The 22,007-nt window shown below is 32.1% G+C and overlaps 1 protein-coding gene across 1 annotated transcript in view; it reads left to right on the top strand.

The window, feature by feature from the left end:
* The window catches only part of LOC124355606 (regulating synaptic membrane exocytosis protein 1), a 183,284-nt gene that overhangs the window by 89,932 nt on the left and 71,345 nt on the right, over positions 1-22,007 (top strand). The window contains exons 8-9 of the mRNA XM_046806769.1: positions 8,128-8,282; positions 9,078-9,143. Coding sequence (XP_046662725.1) covers positions 8,128-8,282; positions 9,078-9,143 — 221 coding nt within the window. The remainder of the gene's footprint in view (positions 1-8,127; positions 8,283-9,077; positions 9,144-22,007) is intronic.

Here is a 22,007-nt window from a genome sequence, read left to right as displayed (position 1 = left end):
TTAACAGCCTGTGTGCCTGTGATGATTTTTAATGCAACTCCAATGATGATTGCTGCATATAAGTTAATAATTACTATACGATGGTCGGCAGAAATATCAAATTTAACTAATTTCTTACCTATGATATTGATTACATTTACATCTTTATGGGACAGATTGAGTTAACAAATGAGAATACTGAGAATTTCATAAAGTCAGTTGATTTAAACTAACGTAAAAGTTAGATTAAAAACTTCTCTTTTTGTTGATCATATCTTTTAGGATTAGGACCAATATTATGCCATTAGTAACTCCTGAAGTAGTCATCGTGTATTAATTATTAAATGATTAAAACCTAAAAGTTTTAGGTTTAAATATGCTTTAAAGTTTTAAAAATGGATATATAAATAAATATTTTTACTTTGGTGTGAGCATATACAATGTAAACTGTTTAAACAGAAAGGAAGTATGTATTTACAAATAATTCATACTAAGAACTTAGTGCTAGGATCCAGCTCAAAAGCAGTTCTAATTAATAAATTTTTAACTAAAGTTAAATTAGATTGAAAGTTACGGAACAGTAAATGCTTCCACGAAAATCCAGTTACGGCAGTGAGGCACGAATTGTCCCACAAAAAGGTATTATAGCTTCTACGATTAACAAGTTTGTGTCACATCTACTGACTCTTCTAGATTTTATCTCTTCACTATCTATCAAGTCTTTCTATAACGTTAACCCTTTTCAAACCTTACAAAGCTATTAAAATGTTTTAGTCTCCTACAGTTGAAACTGAATAATAAAAAATACAAACAGATACATAAAGATTGGAAGGACACTCGAAAGTAAATTCACAACTAGCCATTTCCCATTCACCTTATTCGCATTATCAAAGTAAATAGGTGAATTTCCTGATGCCTTCTAGCTCAGTCACATTGCTATCTTGGAGAATGAAAGAAAGAACCTTTATTTAACAAAGTAAAGTTAGAACTGCATAGTCTTCTTTTACACTTATACCCTACTTTTTGTTTTTGCACGTTGGGTTTGTATCTCTTTTGACTATTATTGTTTATTTTTACATCTAGCTTTATGAAATTTAGCATTAAAAAGTAAATTTAATTAGATATATATATATATATATATATATATATATATATATATATATATATATACATGGCCAAATCACTTCACAATAACTTGGAGCTTAGCAATTTAAAACAAAAACACACTATAAGCAAAAGTTAAATAAAGTTTTACAGAATTTATGGTGACATGAACTGTTTCTTTTTTTTTTTATTTTTTTATTTATTTAACACGTTTTTCTCAAATGTAAGTTACTTGGAATATATAACTTTCGCGGTCACGCCGAGAGTTGAAACCGTGTTACTCACTTTTATGTTTCACAGTGATGGATACTTTGCAGCACAATTTTAAGAAGGATTGGTCGGGTCCTTAATAAATACAGTAGTTAACCTAGAAATTATTAGGGTAATATATATTTTTTAGCTACAAGAAATAATAATTTAAGACATTTTTTCTATTCCCCCTCTGTGCTGATGACTCAAAAATCATTGAAGTTCTTTGGTGAACAAAGAGGAAACTATCTACCAAGTTCCGAGTCTTAAGGACCTTTCTATGGAGAGTCATCGCAAGGGTGTACAGACAAGCTCGACACAGTTGTAAGAAGGATCGGTCGGGTCCTTAATAAATAGTTTAACTAGAAAGTATTAGGCCAATTACCTATTTTCATATACCTCCAAAAAACTCTTAATTTAGCCATCAGCAGGTTTCTGTATTATTACTTAAACTAACGATTACCTGAGAGGCTGATTGGTGCCAATTAAGGATCCTCCTCAATTGAGGCAATTACTAATTGAATTGCCATTACAAGGAGTAAAGTTCATTCCTGTAATAACGTATTCACTCGTAGACGCACCATACACACGAATATAAACGCTTTATTTGACGAACTAACGAGGAGAACTAAGTTTCAAATGCAAATTACCCGTTACTGTTTCTAGCGATGGCGCCTAATTTACCTGACTCTAGCTACAGTGACAAATTTACTTTCAGTCCTCCATTAGTTTCCTATGCCACTCAATAGAGATGAGTTTCAGTTAAACTATGTTTTCTTTATCGAACGTTCTCTCTTCTTCGTCGTCATCTCCTCATGTTAAACTGAAAAGTACAAACAATTTAAATTAAATAAGTTTATTTTAACAACCTTACTACATAGAACTGCATAATAATTATATTGAATTTTCTGTCTAGTTTATTAAAACAAATATTTATGTAAGGTTTGTTTTTAAGATGGTAGGATTGCGAAGGAAACAGGACTTTCCAAACATTTGCTATTGTTCAGTGATACAAGAAATTAATAACACTACGTTTCGAGATCTGCTATCTAATCTCTTCTTCAGGTGATTAATTAATTTAATATATAACTGCAATATAGGTAAAGATTTAAAAACCATATCAAACCGTTATGACGCACACTTTACGATGTCACTAAACCATAATGATTTCTGATAAGTAAGATATTTTAACGAATTACTATAATATAGTATGTTTGAGTCCCTCACCTGTTATCACTTAATCATGACAGGAAGAAATGCGTACCAATTTAATGCATTAGACAAGGTTTGCATTTGGTTTTCCTAAAGTATCCCAAAATAGTTATTTCCATCAAATGTGGTAAGGTATCATTATAAAATGCATAGACTATTTCCATTAATATATATATATATATATATATATATATATATATATATATATATATATATATATAATAAATAATTTACAAACATTTTTAAATTTGGACGTCTCTCCTATACGAAAACGTTACTGGGGTTCGTTGTTTCTCGGCGTGGATCTAGTAACTACTTTAAACCAAACAGCTGTTGTAGAAGTAGATAATTGAGTGCATTGGATTTCAGCTTGTCATGTTCGAAAGTTAAACAAAACTTAAGTTAATATTACTTTGTTTGAGAATTCGCTTTGATAACTTAAGCGATTCCAAGCTGCGAGTCGGATTATACAAACTGTTATTAAATATATTTGGAAACATTTTTTTTAATTCTGAAGGTTTTTTTTAGAAGTTCAAACACATTACAAGAGCCACGTCAGGAAAATTACATGTTTGAAATGTCTTTTGCAAGTGCATTATAAATATTACAGCGAAATTCGATACTAGTCAAATTTAAGGAAATTGGCTACATTTGAAAATGGCTTTTTCTTGAATTTTTGAACACAGCTATTGTAAATTAATGCTATAAAAACCCACAGGAGTTATCCTTGGCTTTTTTGCTTAAAGTTTAAAATAAATAAATAAATGTTTTCTCAGCGTACTGATGTACGTGTTTCGTTCATATTATGGTGCATTTATATACTAGAAGTACTTAGAAAGATGGTAAGTTGAACTTTTAGATACCGGTGTCAAAAAGGCCTGTCAGATTCATTCCTTTTGATTGGTAGAGAATTTTAAAATCTTCTATGTACATATGAAAGAAAAAATATCTGCGTATGTTTATGATTTATTTAAAACTTCCTCCTTTGAATTGGATGTTAGAAGAACATTGAGAAATGCCACATACAAAAAGTCTTGATGAGACAAACCTAATTGCAGAAAGGTTTAGAACAAAAATAGAGTATATTTAACGGATGAAAAATTTTTAATTCGCTTGGACGTTACGTTGAATGGAGCAACTAAAATACTAAATGTGTTTTTCTTTTGATTCCCCTCCTTCAAAATAAGTTGTTATTTCACTTACACCTAAAAACTCGTATTTTTAGATGGGTCAACTTTTACGTATATAACAAATACATGATAATAATATACAGCAACACTAGTACATTTATTATACCTCAAACATGTATGTTATTACTATGCAGACATGAATAAATAAAATAATATATCGAAACAAAAGAGAATGACTTGTCGAACTAATCTGTAAATTAGGCTTCGCTTACACACAAACCAATTCACGCTAGTATTGATGGAGGTCAAAATTTGGGGTATCAGAAGGGTTTAATGTATTAAACGATTTTTTTCTCATATACTATTTTTCTGAGCTGTACAGACTTGAAACCAACTGTCAGACGAGTAAATAAATGTTTATAAGTGCAGTTAACCACATATACAGCTTGATTATTTGGTTAAAAGTTGTGATTTTTGGCCTTATCATTCAGTTGTCTGACGGTGATATAACCATTATCTACGTAACTGAATGTGGGTTTAGTGTGCTATGCCAAGGTTATAATCTTAGATAAAGTTATCGTTTAATATTCTTAACCATTTCAATTTCTTTTAAAGAGAGAAAATTTCTCTTTAGATTTTAAGAAAATAATAGAGGTAACGCACTTATATAATGCAAAACTTCTTTCAAATCCTAGACTATATAATATGTTATATACAAGCAAGTAATATGATAGCAGTGTAAAGTAGAACACACAAATTGCAAAAGTGATCACGGACCAGTATTCAAACAAAGTTGTTCATACAGCTTCATAATTCCTTCAATTATTTTAGCTAATCAGTTAATTTAAATTTATTAATACCACATGTTGTATATAACATCTAGCTATTATAACTACCACTATTCAATTAACCATCAGATAATAGAGGTAGTTTATATTGTTTTAGTCACACTACAAAATCACAATCACAGGATAACACCGTGTCACCTACCAGCAGATTGTTTGGACAGCCCAAGTAATTGCCAAGATCTGTTTTCTTACACATCCTATCCAAGCACGGGATTTTGATGTGTTGGTTCTTACAATATGGCCAATACATGATTTTTCTTATTTTATTCCCCGAGACTAGAAGCAAAGGAGTGAGTGACTGGTAGTGCTTCCTAGGCCAGTTATTGACAACCCACGTTGTAGGTGCTGTTAGTTACCGTGGTGTGTGGTAGTTACCAAGTCTCCAAAGCAATGTAAATCAGATATGTAATTTGTTGAAATAAAACCATAGTTAAGTAGCATATACTAAATAGGCATTGTACTATAGTGAGTCCTGTACTATATATGGTGCTGTGAAGTGTTGGAAAGTTTAAAAGTTTTATTAATCAGAGGTGTGATATAATTTAACTAGCAGTTGCCCGCGGCATATATATATATATATATATATATATATATAAAGATAGTGATAAGAACCTAGTTAAGTAGCGTATATTGAAAGAGGCATGGTACTATACCGAGTGCTGTACTATATATCGTGCTGTGGAGAGATGTTTTATGTTAGAAGGGTGATAAAAACTTAGTTAAGTAGCGTATATTGAAAGAGGCACGGTACTATACCGAGTGCTGTACTATATATCGTGCTGTGGAGAGATGTTTTATGTTAGAAGGGTGATAAAAACTTAGTTAAGTAGCGTATATTGAAAGAGGCACGGTACTATACCGAGTGCTGTACTATATATCGTGCTGTGGAGAGATGTTTTATGTTAGAAGGGTGATAAAAACTTAGTTAAGTAGCGTATATTGAAAGAGGCACGGTACTATACCGAGTGCTGTACTATATATCGTGCTGTGGAGAGATGTTTTATGTTAGAAGGGTGATAAAAACTTAGTTAAGTAGCGTATATTGAAAGAGGCATGGTACTATACCGAGTGCTGTACTATATATCGTGCTGTGGAGAGATGTTTTATGTTAGAAGGGTGATAAAAACTTAGTTAAGTAGCGTATATTGAAAGAGGCATGGTACTATACCGAGTGCTGTACTATATATCGTGCTGTGGAGAGATGTTTTATGTTAGAAGGGTGATAAAAACTTAGTTAAGTAGCGTATATTGAAAGAGGCACGGTACTATACCGAGTGCTGTACTATATATCGTGCTGTGGAGAGATGTTTTATGTTAGAAGGGTGATAAAAACTTAGTTAAGTAGCGTATATTGAAAGAGGCACGGTACTATACCGAGTGCTGTACTATATATCGTGCTGTGGAGAGATGTTTTATGTTAGAAGGGTGATAAAAACTTAGTTAAGTAGCGTATATTGAAAGAGGCACGGTACTATACCGAGTGCTGTACTATATATCGTGCTGTGGAGAGATGTTTTATGTTAGAAGGGTGATAAAAACTTAGTTAAGTAGCGTATATTGAAAGAGGCACGGTACTATACCGAGTGCTGTACTATATATCGTGCTGTGGAGAGATGTTTTATGTTAGAAGGGTGATAAAAACTTAGTTAAGTAGCGTATATTGAAAGAGGCACGGTACTATACCGAGTGCTGTACTATATATCGTGCTGTGGAGAGATGTTTTATGTTAGAAGGGTGATAAAAACTTAGTTAAGTAGCGTATATTGAAAGAGGCATGGTACTATACCGAGTGCTGTACTATATATCGTGCTGTGGAGAGATGTTTTATGTTAGAAGGGTGATAAAAACTTAGTTAAGTAGCGTATATTGAAAGAGGCACGGTACTATACCGAGTGCTGTACTATATATCGTGCTGTGGAGAGATGTTTTATGTTAGAAGGGTGATAAAAACTTAGTTAAGTAGCGTATATTGAAAGAGGCACGGTACTATACCGAGTGCTGTACTATATATCGTGCTGTGGAGAGATGTTTTATGTTAGAAGGGTGATAAAAACTTAGTTAAGTAGCGTATATTGAAAGAGGCACGGTACTATACCGAGTGCTGTACTATATATCGTGCTGTGGAGAGATGTTTTATGTTAGAAGGGTGATTAAAACTTAGTTAAGTAGCGTATATTGAAAGAGGCACGGTACTATACCGAGTGCTGTACTATAGATGGTGGTGTTCAGTGTTGGGATGTTTAAAAGTCCTGTTAATCAGAGATGGTATATGTTAGAATGTAGAGTGATAAAAACTTATTTAAGATGCGTATATTGAAAGAGGCACGATACTATAGCGAAATGAAAGAAATACGTGAACAGGATTAAATAATACAAGGTTAATCTCCATGTATTGAAGATCAGATCTCTTACGATCAAAATTCTCCCAAAAAAAAGAGACAGATAGTCTATATCAACCATATACAAGGAAAATGCAAGACGAAAACGTTACTGAATATCTCCCGGCCATACTAACTGATACGTAAGCAACGAGCTGAAATACCCAGTGGTATAGGTAACATGTTAGCATTGAGGAGTTACAAATACAAGGACAGGGATTTACAAAATAAGATACAATATAAATTTATATATCTTAATCAGTATAAGTCATCCTTTTGTGATTTAGTATTAAAATATAATTCTTATAAATTGCTAGAGAAATGTATGTTCTAGACTTTGTTCAAAGTACTTAGAAAAATTAAATTCCCTGAAATTTTCACACCCCTAAAATATTTATTTTGTCAGTTTGCACATTTTGAATACTAAGGGTTTGGAAAGTATTTTGGATGGGCCTAAACGTCATACGCTACATAATTGCTGGCAGGAATTGATTTTTAAATTTATTTTAAATAATTGTTGACATTGTTTCCACTTACCAACATATTTAAGTAATAATTATTTAATTAAGTTGGTAGTGATAAGATTTCGAAAGCTACACTTCAAAATAATAAAAAAGTCGGTATACCTTAGTTATGTACATTTACGTTCTCACGTCTACATTAATGTTATTGGAAGTAATATTAAAGCTTACTTGAGTAAAAATTAGATTTAATTTATGTACATCTAGACTCTAGAGGTCGAGTATAGTATATAAATGTTACAAAATCGATTTAAAGAAACGGTCTAATGTAAAATTTTCTTGGTGGAAACTTAGGAGAACAAACTTCATACATTACCAGTTCGTAATACTGTATTAAATTCAGACGCTTTATGAAGCGAAGTCATGGAGGTATTGACTAGAGCGATAACTATCTTACAGTTTAACTAAATAATTAATCTCTTGATTACGATTTCTAAACTTAATCAAAGTAAATATTATGTAGTTTATAAAACTAGTAATAATTCGTTTTCTTATGATTAATTATTGGAATGCATTTCATAATAAAGATTACACAACTTCTCACATTAAAAAACTCTTAAGACCGAACATTTTTGTAATTTCTTATAGTAGTTTGTAATTTTGTACTGTATTCCTCTACAAAAAAAGAGCGCATAATGAAGCTGAACATACTGTGAGATATTTTATGTTTAAACACTTTTTTACGACAATATTCTTTTACACCTAGGCCTGATCTGGCGGCGATCACGAGGGGGGCACGGCCTGTGCCCAGGGTGCCCCAGGAGGAGACACACGCCCCTGAAGTGCGTAGACAACCTTCCGTACAGGACGGCGAGGCCATCAAAATTGTCATCCATGATGTTGATTACGAACCCAACATTTGTAAGTGTCACATTGCAATAGAATAAAGTATGATACCTGAATAACAGTTTAAATCTGTACTAAGCGTTTCAATTAACAAATATTTTACTTCAAGCTCACCCAATTTACAACCTAATTTTACCCAGTTTGAAAGTAACCTAAACCCAACATCACCCAATTTGAACCTCCATCTCATTCAATATGAATTCCAACCGATCGAAAACATTTTTTATTTTGTTAATTTTTATATCATGTCGCTGAATAACTCCCATCATTCAAAGCCAATTTCTTCTCGGTGCCGAGTGTGCAATATCTAAAGAGGGCAGGATAGCAACGCGTATGCCTTACTGTCAATATTCAACTGGACTTCTAGGGCTGGTTAATAGAATCATTGAGTTGCTTTATCAGCAATCAAGTATAAATTTCTGTGTTACAGGAATTCTAGCACGAGATTGCAGGAGTAAGAAAAGTTTTTATTTTTCATCAGTTAATAGTTGTAATAAGAAATTGAACTTTTCAAAAATGTTAATATAGTGCAGATTTTCCCTCCATTAAGTCTTCTCCAGGTCCTGTAGCAAGTGCCTTAAGTAAAGTGGAGGCGATTTGTCCATATTTTGGAGACCGCCTAACTGGAAAACCTACCAGATGAAATATTGAAAAGCAATTTAAAATACTTTTTACTATGCTTTCAATATTTCTGAAACGTTTTTTCTCCATAGAGTGTTCTCCCCATCTTGGATTTCTATATATTATGAGTAATATATTTCATTCTGGATTTCATTCCAGTTCTAAACTATTCCATGTTTAATATTTCAGCTTCAAGACCAGGGACCAAGAGAAGAGTAACGTTGAGAAGAGATCCTGGGGACAAGGCGCACAGAAGTAAGTTGCCCTTGCTATAATCAATGTCAATTTTATATCATATATTGGTACATTTTTACTTTTGTAATTAGTTCTTTATGTAAAGATGAATTAGATTTGACCTTACATCATGATTATTTCAAAAGTAAACTATAATTGATTATGATCATATTATTCTTTAAATTTACATTATAAAATGCTTCACTTTATGTATTTCCATAATTATTTATTGTTTTCTTTGTATCTATAAAAATAACTTGTTGTGTTATTTTTAATGTGCGTCCCTAAGACATATAAATGTAAGAAATTATTATTTGTTATTTAGAAATATTAAGCAATAGAAGTACTTCTGGCTATAGTACTTCATAATCAAGATCCTGTGAATTAATCCAAAAAATGTATTTGTTACAATGCAGTGTCCAGTTTTGAAACTGATAATCTTTACTTAGGGTAGTAGGAACTCCAGGGATCTTCTAAACCTGTTAGATAGATTTATTACGTTAGACGGTGATACATCGTTCCCAATACCTAGGACACGTCAATGGATTGTATGTAAGAAAGAAAAGTACCTCCACTCTCGTACATCTGAGTGGCCAGGTCTATGAAATTAATTGAGCTGGCAAAGGGCGGAACTCAGCACTCTAAAGATCCAACTTAAGGATCTGTATTCATCTATAGAAATGAAAGATGACTTTTGTAAAGAGGTGGATTTAAGGCTCAATTAAATAATCTAATAATATTTCAGTATTCTTCAACAAACATATTTAAATTACATTATTTCATATAATTTATATAAATTAAGCTATAACGCTAAATAATACAAATTAAAATTAATATAGAATCATTTATAATTTAAAACTTTGTATTAAATGTAAGATAGATAAGATAGTACGCTTTGATACTAAGGACTGAATAAAAGACATCCTAGGGAGATACATGTTCTATCATCGAAGACGATATTGCCTGTGCCGAAATGGCTTTCCATATAAGATTTCAAGTCTATTCCTTATTAGCCTATTTCTCGAGTTAACCATGCATAATAGGTTCCGCTAAAGCTCAAATAAATCCCATTAACGGACAACATCAATCAAACAGCTCAAAAATGGGGAGGTTTAAATCTATAGATCCCAATTTATTCCCAACATATCCTGCCGACCTACTATACACTCCACTGTGACGTATAATATACATGCAGATGAAGATATATAGACAGGCATGAAGACAGAAGGGCAGGAGATAAGCAAACGTGCAGGGAAATGCAGGCAAACATAAAAACAGAATGATAGGTTCAAACTGGTACAAAGAACAGACATACACAGACATAATATAGACAAGTATAGGCAGGCCCAAACGCGCGCGCGCGCCTTGGAGAGAGAGAGAGAGAGAGAGAGAGAGAGAGAGAGAGAGAGAGAGAGAGAGAGAGAGAGAGAGAGAGAGAGAGAAGTTAGATTAATTACACTGGAAAAATCATTGCAAATTACCCTCTATTATGTAGAATCACCCCTATGTCGAATTAATAACTCTTACATACTCACTCAATTACATTCTCCAGTGAGATAAATCCATCTAAAATATCACCTCACTAATGTGGATTTCTTAAAAAGTATCATTTCTACCAAATCGTTGGAATTTTCCATTATTAAGTCATTCCTTATTGGTATTTTAAACTTTACCACGACTATCCTGCAATGCGAAGTTCATTACTCGTAATGTGCGCTGGGTATAGAACTGACAGATACTAGGTTAAGATTTAATGGGGAAGGGCGAGTTTGCAGCAGAGCTTCCAGGCTGTGAATAATTTTATTAAGGTGACCAGACAACGGCGAGCTATCGCCTAGAATTCTGCTTCATGAAGCATTAAACTCTGAATATTAACACTCTGAATGTTCCTATTTTAATTACTGACATCTGGAAGTAGACTATAAACGTTTCACATAAAGTACCTCAGTGGTGCAAGAGATACCATTTACAAGTTTATGTTACTTCATATCTAAGGTGTAATTTTGTTCTGCTTAAAATCTTGTTGTCGGTCTGTTAAATAAATCTTGAACTAAAGCCTTTGAATCTTGTTCAAAGAAGAACTGTATTGATTTTGGGTCAAAAGGCAGTCCGTCCGTTCCTCTCTTCATTTCTAGGCCCGTATGTGCGAAAATTCTTGGTAAAACAATCCCATAATCTTGAAACTTACAAAATAAATTATTCCACTTGGTTCAAAGGATTGTATTGATTTTGGGACAAAGGGCAGTCAGTCCGTTACTCTCTTCATTTCTACGCCCGTATGAGCCTACTATTTGTAAAATTATTCTAGAAACTTGAAACCTACGACAATGGTTCCAACTGGTTCAAAGAATTGTATTGATTTTGGGTAGAAGGGCAGATTGCTCGTCACTCTTTTCATCTGTATGTCCGTGTGTGCAATAATTCTTGGTAAGGTTATCCTAAAAATTTGAAACGTACGACAATGATTCCACTTGGTTCAAAGAATTGTATTGATCTTGGGACAAAGGACAGTTCCGTCTCTCTGCTCATCTGAATGTGAGATATCTCTTGGTAAAAAACCCACGACTGTTTTACATACATTTCAAATGTTAATCATGATATGAGTCGATTCAAAAAAAGAATTGTTCTCATTTAATCCTCTGAGTGTAATATTACTAATATTATATTACCTCTGTATTCCAGTAACTATTCCCCATAGTACGCAAACAAATTTGTAGCCTCCATGGTCATGCCTAGATTTAGTCTGGTAACAGATTTTTTTCATATAATCTAATCTTAAAAGATTATAGTGATAATCTGTATCTATTTCAAGTTAAAATATATTTTTATTTGAGATGCGTGTAAATATTTTATTATAAGAAATCCTTTTTTCTATTGTTTAGGAAATTTGAGACAAAATCTATGTAAGAAAGTAACTACAACTCCACTTTACAACAGAAAAAACTGTTTGTGTTGTGAATAATGTAAATTATTTAATATTGTGTGTATGAGTGTTAAGAACATCTACGATTTCATTAATATCAGTTTTTTAGTTATAGTTTTAAGCATGTATGATACTTCAGTAATATCTAAATGCAAATTTTACTACTTATCACTACTTACTGGAACTAGATGGCTTATTTATTTAATCATTTGTCATTTGTTTGTAGACACGAGTAAAGCAGAATGTTCACAACAATTACTGTAGTTTTAAATACTAATTATTGTTATACAATTATTGTCAGAATACTTTTTTTCAAATGAACTGCTGTGCGAAAGTAACAATAATTATTGCTGTATTAAGTCAATGCTGATAAATGTTCTGCGATAAATTTTTAGATTATATGCTTGTTTTAATGTTCAATAATTATTAAAAATTACATCTTAAACACGCAACAATCATTCCGAGAGAGAGAGAGAGAGAGAGAGAGAGAGAGAGAGAGAGAGAGAGAGAGAGAGAGTTTTGTTATGTATTAAATTTAAACTCAATTTTTAAGTAAAGATGTTAAGATACGTGAGGTTAGATTTTCTTTGGATATAAATTCCATTGAGTTACTTGTTGGAACTATAAACTCCTACATATAATATCTCATTATCTAATATTAACATCTCATTGTATTCAAGATATTCAATTATATGACATCTCAATAACGTGATGTTATTATACAAGCAAACGTATTAATATTGTTTTAAAGCTGTATTCTTGGAAACAGTCCTAACGACCTTATTTAACAGGAATAGATTGGATGTAGATCTGGAATTGCACTATTTCGCTGCTTCTAAAAAGCAACGACGAAACATTTCCCATTTCCCATTGACTAAGCTGTTTAAAGTCCTCTTAGACCAGACAACTTCATTGAAACTTTCGGCCCAGGACGGTTTTATTTTATAAAGCAATCTAAATTGAGTTTTATATAATAAACCCCTGTCCGATAATATATAGTGATCAATAAAACTCCTAACCTATTATTAATATATACTTGCACATTTTTTTATCTTTTTAAATCCCTTTATTACAAGAAACGTTTGTATTTTGATTAATACGACTCGATTTTGTCCACAATGAGTGTAGGTTCTCTGGATAGTTTTTCAGCCCCAGATTTGCTGATCCTTGCCTGAAGGGCAATTAATTGATAGAGCTTCAGCGACCCTTAATACGAGCTTATATGGTCTCTGCTACCATTTAGTAGGGGTGCAGTAAATTTCCCTTCTGTCTTTTGATCTATGCACAGGATACCAGAGAATTAATTGAGCTGTAGCTAAAGTTTGGAAAACCTTCTTTTCTGCATAGGAAATATCGAGTTTGATGATGGTGCATATTCCTCCATGGAATTTCTCTTATGAACTCCTTAGCGAAAATTGCTATGCGACATGTTGTCTGGTATACTCGTACTTCATTCAAAAACAAGTGACAAATGAACATAAGTACAGTGCTTTAACCTTCAACCTTTCCAATCTCAGAGTTAAATATTGCGGCTATGCTATTCCAGTGTTCTTGAGTTATAATGTAGATTGTAGACTGCTATCAAACAATGCTTATATTTTTACATACTACCGGACACTGGCACTGTAGATTACTCGGATTTTGTGGATTTTCATGGATTCCGAACCACGTAAAATTGATATGTTAATGATTGACGAAGAGAGTTCTTAATTCTCAAGTTTACTGAGGTGAGACTGAGGCTCTTCTAGTGAAATCTGGCGTGGAGCACCGCTAGAACATACAGATGAGAAAAGCTGTGATTAAACCTTCTAACCTTAAATCTCCAAACATCCTGTTATCTGACTTTTACATTACATACCTATGCCGCGAATTCGGCCACAATAATAAAACAATGCCCTTGTTAGTGGCAAATATATTTCAACTTTTCAACTGCAATAATTTATGAATGATCTGTAATAGGTATGTACGTAATTAGCAAAGTGCGAATGGTTGGATAAAACAGTGGTTTAGAAATAATTTACTTATATTGGTACCAACCTTTTGATAGTAGCGTTCAGAGTTTTGTGTTTCTTGAAGTAGAATTCAAGGTGTCATTTGTCTGGTTTAAGTAATATCAATAGAATCAGAAAAGCTTAATGCTACCGGAAGCTCTGCTTCAAACTCTCACTTACTCCATAAGCCTAATTACTAGGACTAGACTTTTCTTTACAAAACCAACCTTCATAAACTTTTTTAAGCCAAACCTTAAAAAACGTATACAAATTTCAAGGTTTTTTTTGCTTTCAAAAGTTAAGCTAAAGGATTCAGAAGCTGCAAACTCAATTTAATACTACTCTGATATGTCTAACAAACACCAAAATTCAGCTTCCTGCAATTTATTTGGACCTAAGGTATTTTCTGTCTACGGTGGCTGGCCTATAACTAATGTTAATATCAGTAAATTCCGCCTCTTACCAAACTGTCTCCGCAGTTAAAAATGACCGTAAACACCTTATTTGTCATATACAATTTACTTAGGCAATAGGACAGTAAAAATTATATATAATTGCAATTATCTGATGTATAGATTATTGTATGGGGCTAGAGTTGAATTTACCTTGTTGATGATGTTGCCATCCAGCGGGTATAAGCACAAGTATTACAAAAAGGTTGTAATAAAAACTGTTTACTGTTCATAATAAAACTTTTCCAATACAATTTTTATTTTTAAGTGTTTCCAAACTAAATATTCCTTTATCAGGCAACCTCACACTTAAATATTTACATAATTTTATTACAAGTAATACTTAAATTTAGGAACATTTACGCCCCAAAAGGGGCGGAATCAGCATTGGGATATAAAAGCAATGTGACAGTATGAAAGTCTGCATTTATCTGCTTCTGTCAGACAAATATACTTACTATTCATCATCGTTTAGAGATTCACGTAGATTTTATTAAAAAAAAAACTGTAATACATTTTATGTTAAATACGTGTTTAGTGTGATTATAGGGTTGTAACCTCTCACAAATAAATACATGCTCACTATGTGTGAAATGTCATATAATTCCTGTATAAAGTTATAATAAACTATCATTCCAGTGAATTAAAATTTTTTTTATAACATTCTTAGTATAATTACTAATTATTACTTTATTTGTGTAATTCCAATCAGTTATTTGTTTAATATATATCAATACACTTGACATTATTCATTCCAGGTAAACTATTATACATAGCTATCCTAACCTTTCATTTCATCCATATAAAAATTATAAGGTTGTTTTATTATAATTCTACTACATTCTGTTTAAGTAATCTCCGCATTTTATATCTTATGATTTTTTTGTTACTAGCCACCATAAAGACATCCGTACTTCGCTTCCCTTTCAGGGCTACTGTAATGTTTGGGCACTGCTCCAAATTATTTTTAATATCTTTAATGAAGTGTTTGAGCACCAATTACAAAACATACTTAACAACTTATATATAACCATCCTTTTTCAAGCTTTTAAGAGCCACTCTTGAAACATTAGTTATGTCATAATGTGGGTATACAAATTGTTTCAGATTAGTAAACATTCCTATAAGAAATCGTTTTTTAAGTATTTAAATAACTTAAGAACATTTATAACGGCCGCTATCTTGAAACACTAGTGGTTGATACGGGCCAAGAAACTTAGTCAGGGTAAGTTTAAGTAATATTCCGTACCAAATGTATTTCTACGTACAAAAGTGTAGTAATATTTTCTTTGTTTAGTACAAGGAGCTTTACGCATTTTTTTCATATTATACAGTGTGTTCCAAATTTTGTGCTCACTGACGGGATCATGGAAACTATAAGAGATACAGCAAAGATGAAATGGACAAAGTTGTGCGTAAAAGCAAGACCAAAAAATTAATTTTTTCTATTGATTGCGTAATTCACTCGCTGCGCCAAAAAAACTCCAACACTGTGCGCAGTGAAATCTAAGTCAGGTTCACCAATTTTTCCGAATAGTACAATAAACATTCCCTCCTCACAACCATAAAAACGGGTGTTTGAAACTATTTGACGAAAACCACGAGGGAAGTATAGCACATATGGTATTTTTGAAATCTTTTAACTAAATAAACTAAAAATTGTGACAAATAAGAGAGCTGTGACTGTTTTTGAGCGCATCAACCAATCTTAAACATAACCATATTAATTTTTTGGTCTTGTTATAACGAAAAACTTAGATAATTTAATCTTTGCTATGTCTCTTATAGTTTCCAAGATCCCTTCTGTGTGCATAGCATTTGGAACACAATGTACATTCATGGATTTTTTTTAATTATTTGACGTTTCTAAAAATGAGAATAACTAAATTATTACAATACTATTTTAATAAATGTTTTAATGAATCCCTCCCAAGTTTAGAACAGTTACGTCCCAGATGCCTGGGACACTACGGGCGGGGGGCGGCATCGCGACGCCAACAATGCACATATTTTACCAACACTTGTATGCAGTAAACAGAGCCTTATTGAGGCCGTAACTCGCACATCCCACTGCCACTATTTGCGCCACATGTTGGTCGAGTTGAAAACCAATACGGTCAGCAGATGCAGTTTGACCCAGCTGAACCGTACATTTTCTTTCCCCAGTTCTTTCAAGCTCTGCGAGTTCAACATTTTCAAATAAGCAAACATTCTCTTTGACTAACTTTTGACAACTCAGAAGCGATGACGTAATGAGATTCAATCGTAATGCAGATACATGTAAACCCTATAATCCCTTCTGGATCTTTGATTTAATTGGAAGATGGGACAAGAGAAGCTGTACAAAGTCTATACGATAAATTTTTCGAGTACGTGTACAGTAATTTAAAGTTAAGGAGACCGATGCTCAAAAGCCGCACTCGTAGAGGCCAAGATACTTTTTTTGTTTTCAGTGTCTACTAAAACAAAAAAGACATTGAAAACAAAAAAAACAACACACATTTTTTGTTTTGTGTCTTGATAAGGACACTCATGAAAGTGTAATTGTTTTCTGTTTTGATAAAGTAAGAAAACAATGTGCTTCAATTAAAAATTAAAAAAAAAACAAATATTTCAAATAAAACTACGAAATTTATGCTTTAAAGAACCGGTTGATTGAACATTTTCATTGGTTAATGAACTATTCAGTATTATTTTGGGAAGACATTATGTGGAAATGTTGATTTTGGACTGCCTGAAACACATTGCACACGTCCATAAACAAAAACACAGACATTAGTAATGAGCTATTCACTTTTTGGCGTTATTGAATCAATTGAATCTTATAAATATATAAGACATATATACATCAGTTGTCAGAGCTGCCAAGCTAATCTCTAGTATCCAATACTGTGTAAAATTAGAGACATGTCCGTGACAAATATAACACATTAAGGAAGGTCTCAAAGCGCTCGGAAGTACATCGTAGAGTAGTATTAGAGACATGTTACTCACTTCAGATCCGGTGATTGAAGTACTGTTGATAAGCAAATCCCTGAAAAGCTTTGCTAAAGAAAGAACCAATAAAAGTCGCCGAGATCCGATCCGTCTTCCGGTGACGGGGGTTCCATTAATCTTTGGCGGGTGGAAATGCGGGGGCGCTTGCCGCCTTCCCTCCCTCCTCCGCCACCTCTTGCTTTTCTCACTTTATGGAATTAACACACATTAATGCATAATGCCTGCCTGCACACTAATATGTTCTTTGTGGCGGTTATAAATCATTTGATGGATGGACTGTATGTAATTCTTCATCCTTTATGCATGCAACTCAAATTTTCAGCATCAGAATTATTATCCGTTGTTACTGCAAATTTGGAAATCAATGTAAAACTTGGGAGTTCGGAAGCGTCTGAACATTATTTGTGCCTTCTCATTACAATAATGACAAAGTAAACTTAAACCCGCCATTAACCGCTAAAAATCCATGTATCAAATCCAACTTACAACAAACGTTGCATAACTAACAATGTGTCACTATGAATTGCATCTAAAACTAGGTATAATTGCCTCATGGCCATATCTAAATTTACTTGAACTAAAAAAGAGTGAAATTTTATTTATTATATTCATTTACAGTTTTATAAAAATATACATTTTTACTTACAAATTTACTTTAATAAAAGAATAGTTTGTCCTATGATAAGTTGTATCCAAAATCTTTGTCGACATACTAATACAAGAACTGATTTCAATAAAGAAATTACGTAGAGAAGCAAAGAAAAACAAACAATTATTGTTTAATGTTTCGGTTAAACTTCTGCACACTATAATCGTCTCTTAAGAGGAGAATAACCGACAGTAGCCATTGGCCAAGTAGCCAATTAGACAATTAATTATTCATTGTATAGCAATAGATTTTAGTGCGCATTAATAGATTTGGTTGTTCTAGTTCTTTATATAGTCAGTGTATGGGTGGTATGGGACACTCTGTATATAGAAAAATAGTAAAGTTCTTGGAACTGATTGATTAGAATTCCATATATCAGAAATTCAAACCATACAAAAGTTTCTATTCAAAGAATATAGAAGGAAATTGTAAAAGTTTGGGTTAACTCAAGGTAAACAATAGTTTTAGGACTTTCCATGCTCTATAATATAAATTTATTTTTAATTTGTATTTTTTGTATATAAAATGCAATATTTTCGTTGATAGGCATATGCTTTATCACATTATATCATCTTTCGGTTTTTATATACAAAAAATTTCATTAAAGAAAAAAATGGGTGAGGCTTTTTAAAAACTTTAAAAATTAAAACACTCAAAATTCTAAGTGTAGATTATATGCATATTTTACAATCACAAATTTACTTTTATTACAAATCTCACTGTAATAATACTAATTCATTCTATAAAAAGAATTATTTTATAGGTTATTTTCCTCGACTAGAAAACAATACAAACCCATGACCTCATCTCCAGTTGCAACGAGTGGAGAAAAACAACATAATAAAGCAGCTTGTTTGTCGCCTCAGGCTATTGATTGTTTGTTCATTTGTTTCATTATTTTGTTTTCACACCTCGTACACGTTTGCTTCACATTTGCGTGAAATGCTCATTTAGCTAAAGCAACAGTTTGTGTCATGCATGTTGTCTCTTGCACTGGACACTTTTATGTAATACTCTTCGATATATCACAATCTTAATCACTCGACACCATATACCAAGCATAAGCATATTCATTCGTTGTGAGAAATTATTGTAATATTTTCTGATATAACACAGAGCTGATAACAACTTTTGAGTAAAAATTTCAATAATCGTACTCTATTAGTTTTTGTGTTATAATGCGTCTTTGTGCTAATTAGTCATATTTTAATAAAATGTTTACTTTTAAGGTTAGAATGTTTCAATTTTGTTTCTAAGTGATTAAGTACATTTTAATGACACTTGTTAATCTCCACTACATACTCTCGTAAAAACATCACATTCCTATCAATTTCTTAAAAAAGAGTTTCAAATAGCCTACAGCTTTCATGTGGCAACTCGTTTACTTGATAACAACTTTTGAGTAAAAATGTCAATAATTGCTCTCTATTAGTTTTTGTGGTATAATGCGTCTTTGTGCTAATAAGTTATATTTTTGATAAAATGTTTACTTTTAAGGTTGGAACGTTTCAATTTTGTTTATAAGCCATTAAGGTACATTTCAATGTACATTTCGATGACACTTGTTAATCTCTACTACATACTCTTGTTCAAACATCACATTCGTATTAATTTCAAGAGATTCAAGTGCAGCTTTCATGTGGCAACTCGTTTTATATCATCGCTCTCTTAAAATAAATTTTATTTGACAATCCCGTTTTTAATCATACGCAAAAGGTAATTTTTTAACCAACATTTCCATTGTATTTTCTATTCATAAAGAAGTATTATTATCATTAAGAACTAAATCATATACAGTTTGTGTCGCAAGCTGATTTAACCCGTAACATCCATAGCCATATCAGAATACAGTATTTTGTACAAGCTAACAAAAATATTTTGTTGCAGACATTTTTTTAATTAATTCGATACTATAAATAAGATCACAGCTATTCCAATAATAAACAAAACTCCTTCCATAGTTAAAACTCGCGTAAATTTTTCCCATTTTTTTAAATATGTAAACTTAATGTTTCCCAAACTGCAGTCTCAAAAATAAGTAAATTTGTGTTTCTTCATTAACATAAGCCGTCATGCTAATATTTCATAGCTAAAGTGTACAGTAGAAACAATCACGCAATACAGGTGTTTTTTAATCATTTGTATTACTTCACTACACATTGCTTAAAGGAAAACTTCATCGTTTGAAAGGAAAGTGTAAATGGAAAAAACAATAGAAAACATACACAGCAGAGCATTCTGTTATAGCAGCAACATAGGCGCCTTGTGATTTTTTGGTCTAGTAGTTGCCTATCTACCTATAAAACATAAAATAAACCTTCATGAACATAAAAAATGTATTTAAACGAAGATATGAAAGTGAGATTCACCGTATTTTTTTCATTATCAAGCTGTACGTTTCTTTTCCACACAACTTTTTTACGACAAAAATTAAACTCTTGCTTTCAGTACGTAAACCCTATTAAAAATCAATTTAAATCGCCATTGTTGTTTTATCACTAAGCTAAAGCCAATCTAAATGACGTAGTGAAGCGGGTACGATGGTTATCGCAAGATAACCAAAACAAGCAACGTTGAGTGTGGCTGCTGCTTGGGACCACTAAGCGATCCTGTCCAAGCAAGCAGCCTGCTTGCCGAGCCTTTTATGATGGTTCGGAAGTCACCTTTAAGCCGTTGGTCCCCACTTAGATTCTTAGTCCTAAATTTGCCTGGTAAAAATAAAACATTCTTTGACTCTGACTTTTGACTTATAACCTTATGAAGCTGATCATACTTATAATAGTTAGTTTCCGTTTGATATGTTTTCACCCATTCGCTAGTGTTATTACAACAATAAAACATTACGTTTCGGGGATTTAAATCCAACCTTAGGTGTTAAAAACGTAATACATAAGTTAAAATCTGCAGACATTTTTAACTACAGCATATTCTGTTCAAATTTGGATTAGTGGGTTCATAACTTCATATTTATAGTTTTAAGTTTTTTGTGCACATTTTATCTACGTAATATTATTTTAAAATCAGAGGAAGAGGGTAGATTTTAGCTAACCCTTGAAAGGTAGTGTTCTCCCTTTTATATATATATATATATATATATATATATATATATATATAGTGATTATCTGAAATCCTATTATTCTTTCAAATCATCCACCACCAATAACAAAACTTTAAATAAGGATTTTTTGGTATTTCATTAAATTTATTTCAAATTATACATGGCTATTTTAACACACTATAAATGTACACTTTCTAAAATCAAATAAATTCCAATAATTAAATTATTTTAAATACTAGTGAGTCCCTCCCGGAATATTCAATTTATTTATAGGCATTAAATAAGAGTTTAAATTCTCTTTCCACAAATAAAAATACAATAAGGATACCTTAAGACGAAGTTAAATATCATGTAAATGTTCTCCAAATTTGTTAGCGTACTTAACTTACCTAGCCCGGTCAAAAGATAGACACTACTTATTAAAAGTATAGATAAAATAACAAAGAAAGGAAAAAGGATAATTAATTCTTATAATGGGGAAGAATATGTCGTTTTTATCAGTAGTTTTATCTTTAAAAACTCCGTATATAACTTATTTAGACTTTTCTATTCAATGTTCATTTCACTGGATGATTTTCTCAACCCGATCACAGCTATAACAGGTTCTGTTCTCTTTAGTAACATGTGGTAGCAAAATAATTTCAAGTCACTAATTTTAATAATATGGTGAACTATTAAAACTGACCAATAGACCAATTGATTATTTCAATTGGTGTAGGAATAGACTATATTTCCTTAAAAACCTATTATGCAATGAAGCTACGAGATTTTACGTATATTTTTTCCTATAATTTTAAAAATATAGAGCGTTTCTT

Source organism: Homalodisca vitripennis, chromosome 2 (assembly GCF_021130785.1).
Source record: "Homalodisca vitripennis isolate AUS2020 chromosome 2, UT_GWSS_2.1, whole genome shotgun sequence".
NCBI lineage: Eukaryota > Metazoa > Arthropoda > Insecta > Hemiptera > Cicadellidae > Homalodisca > Homalodisca vitripennis.
The sequence above is the reverse complement of the archived record's forward strand: the minus strand, read 5'-3'. Positions and strand labels throughout refer to the sequence as shown.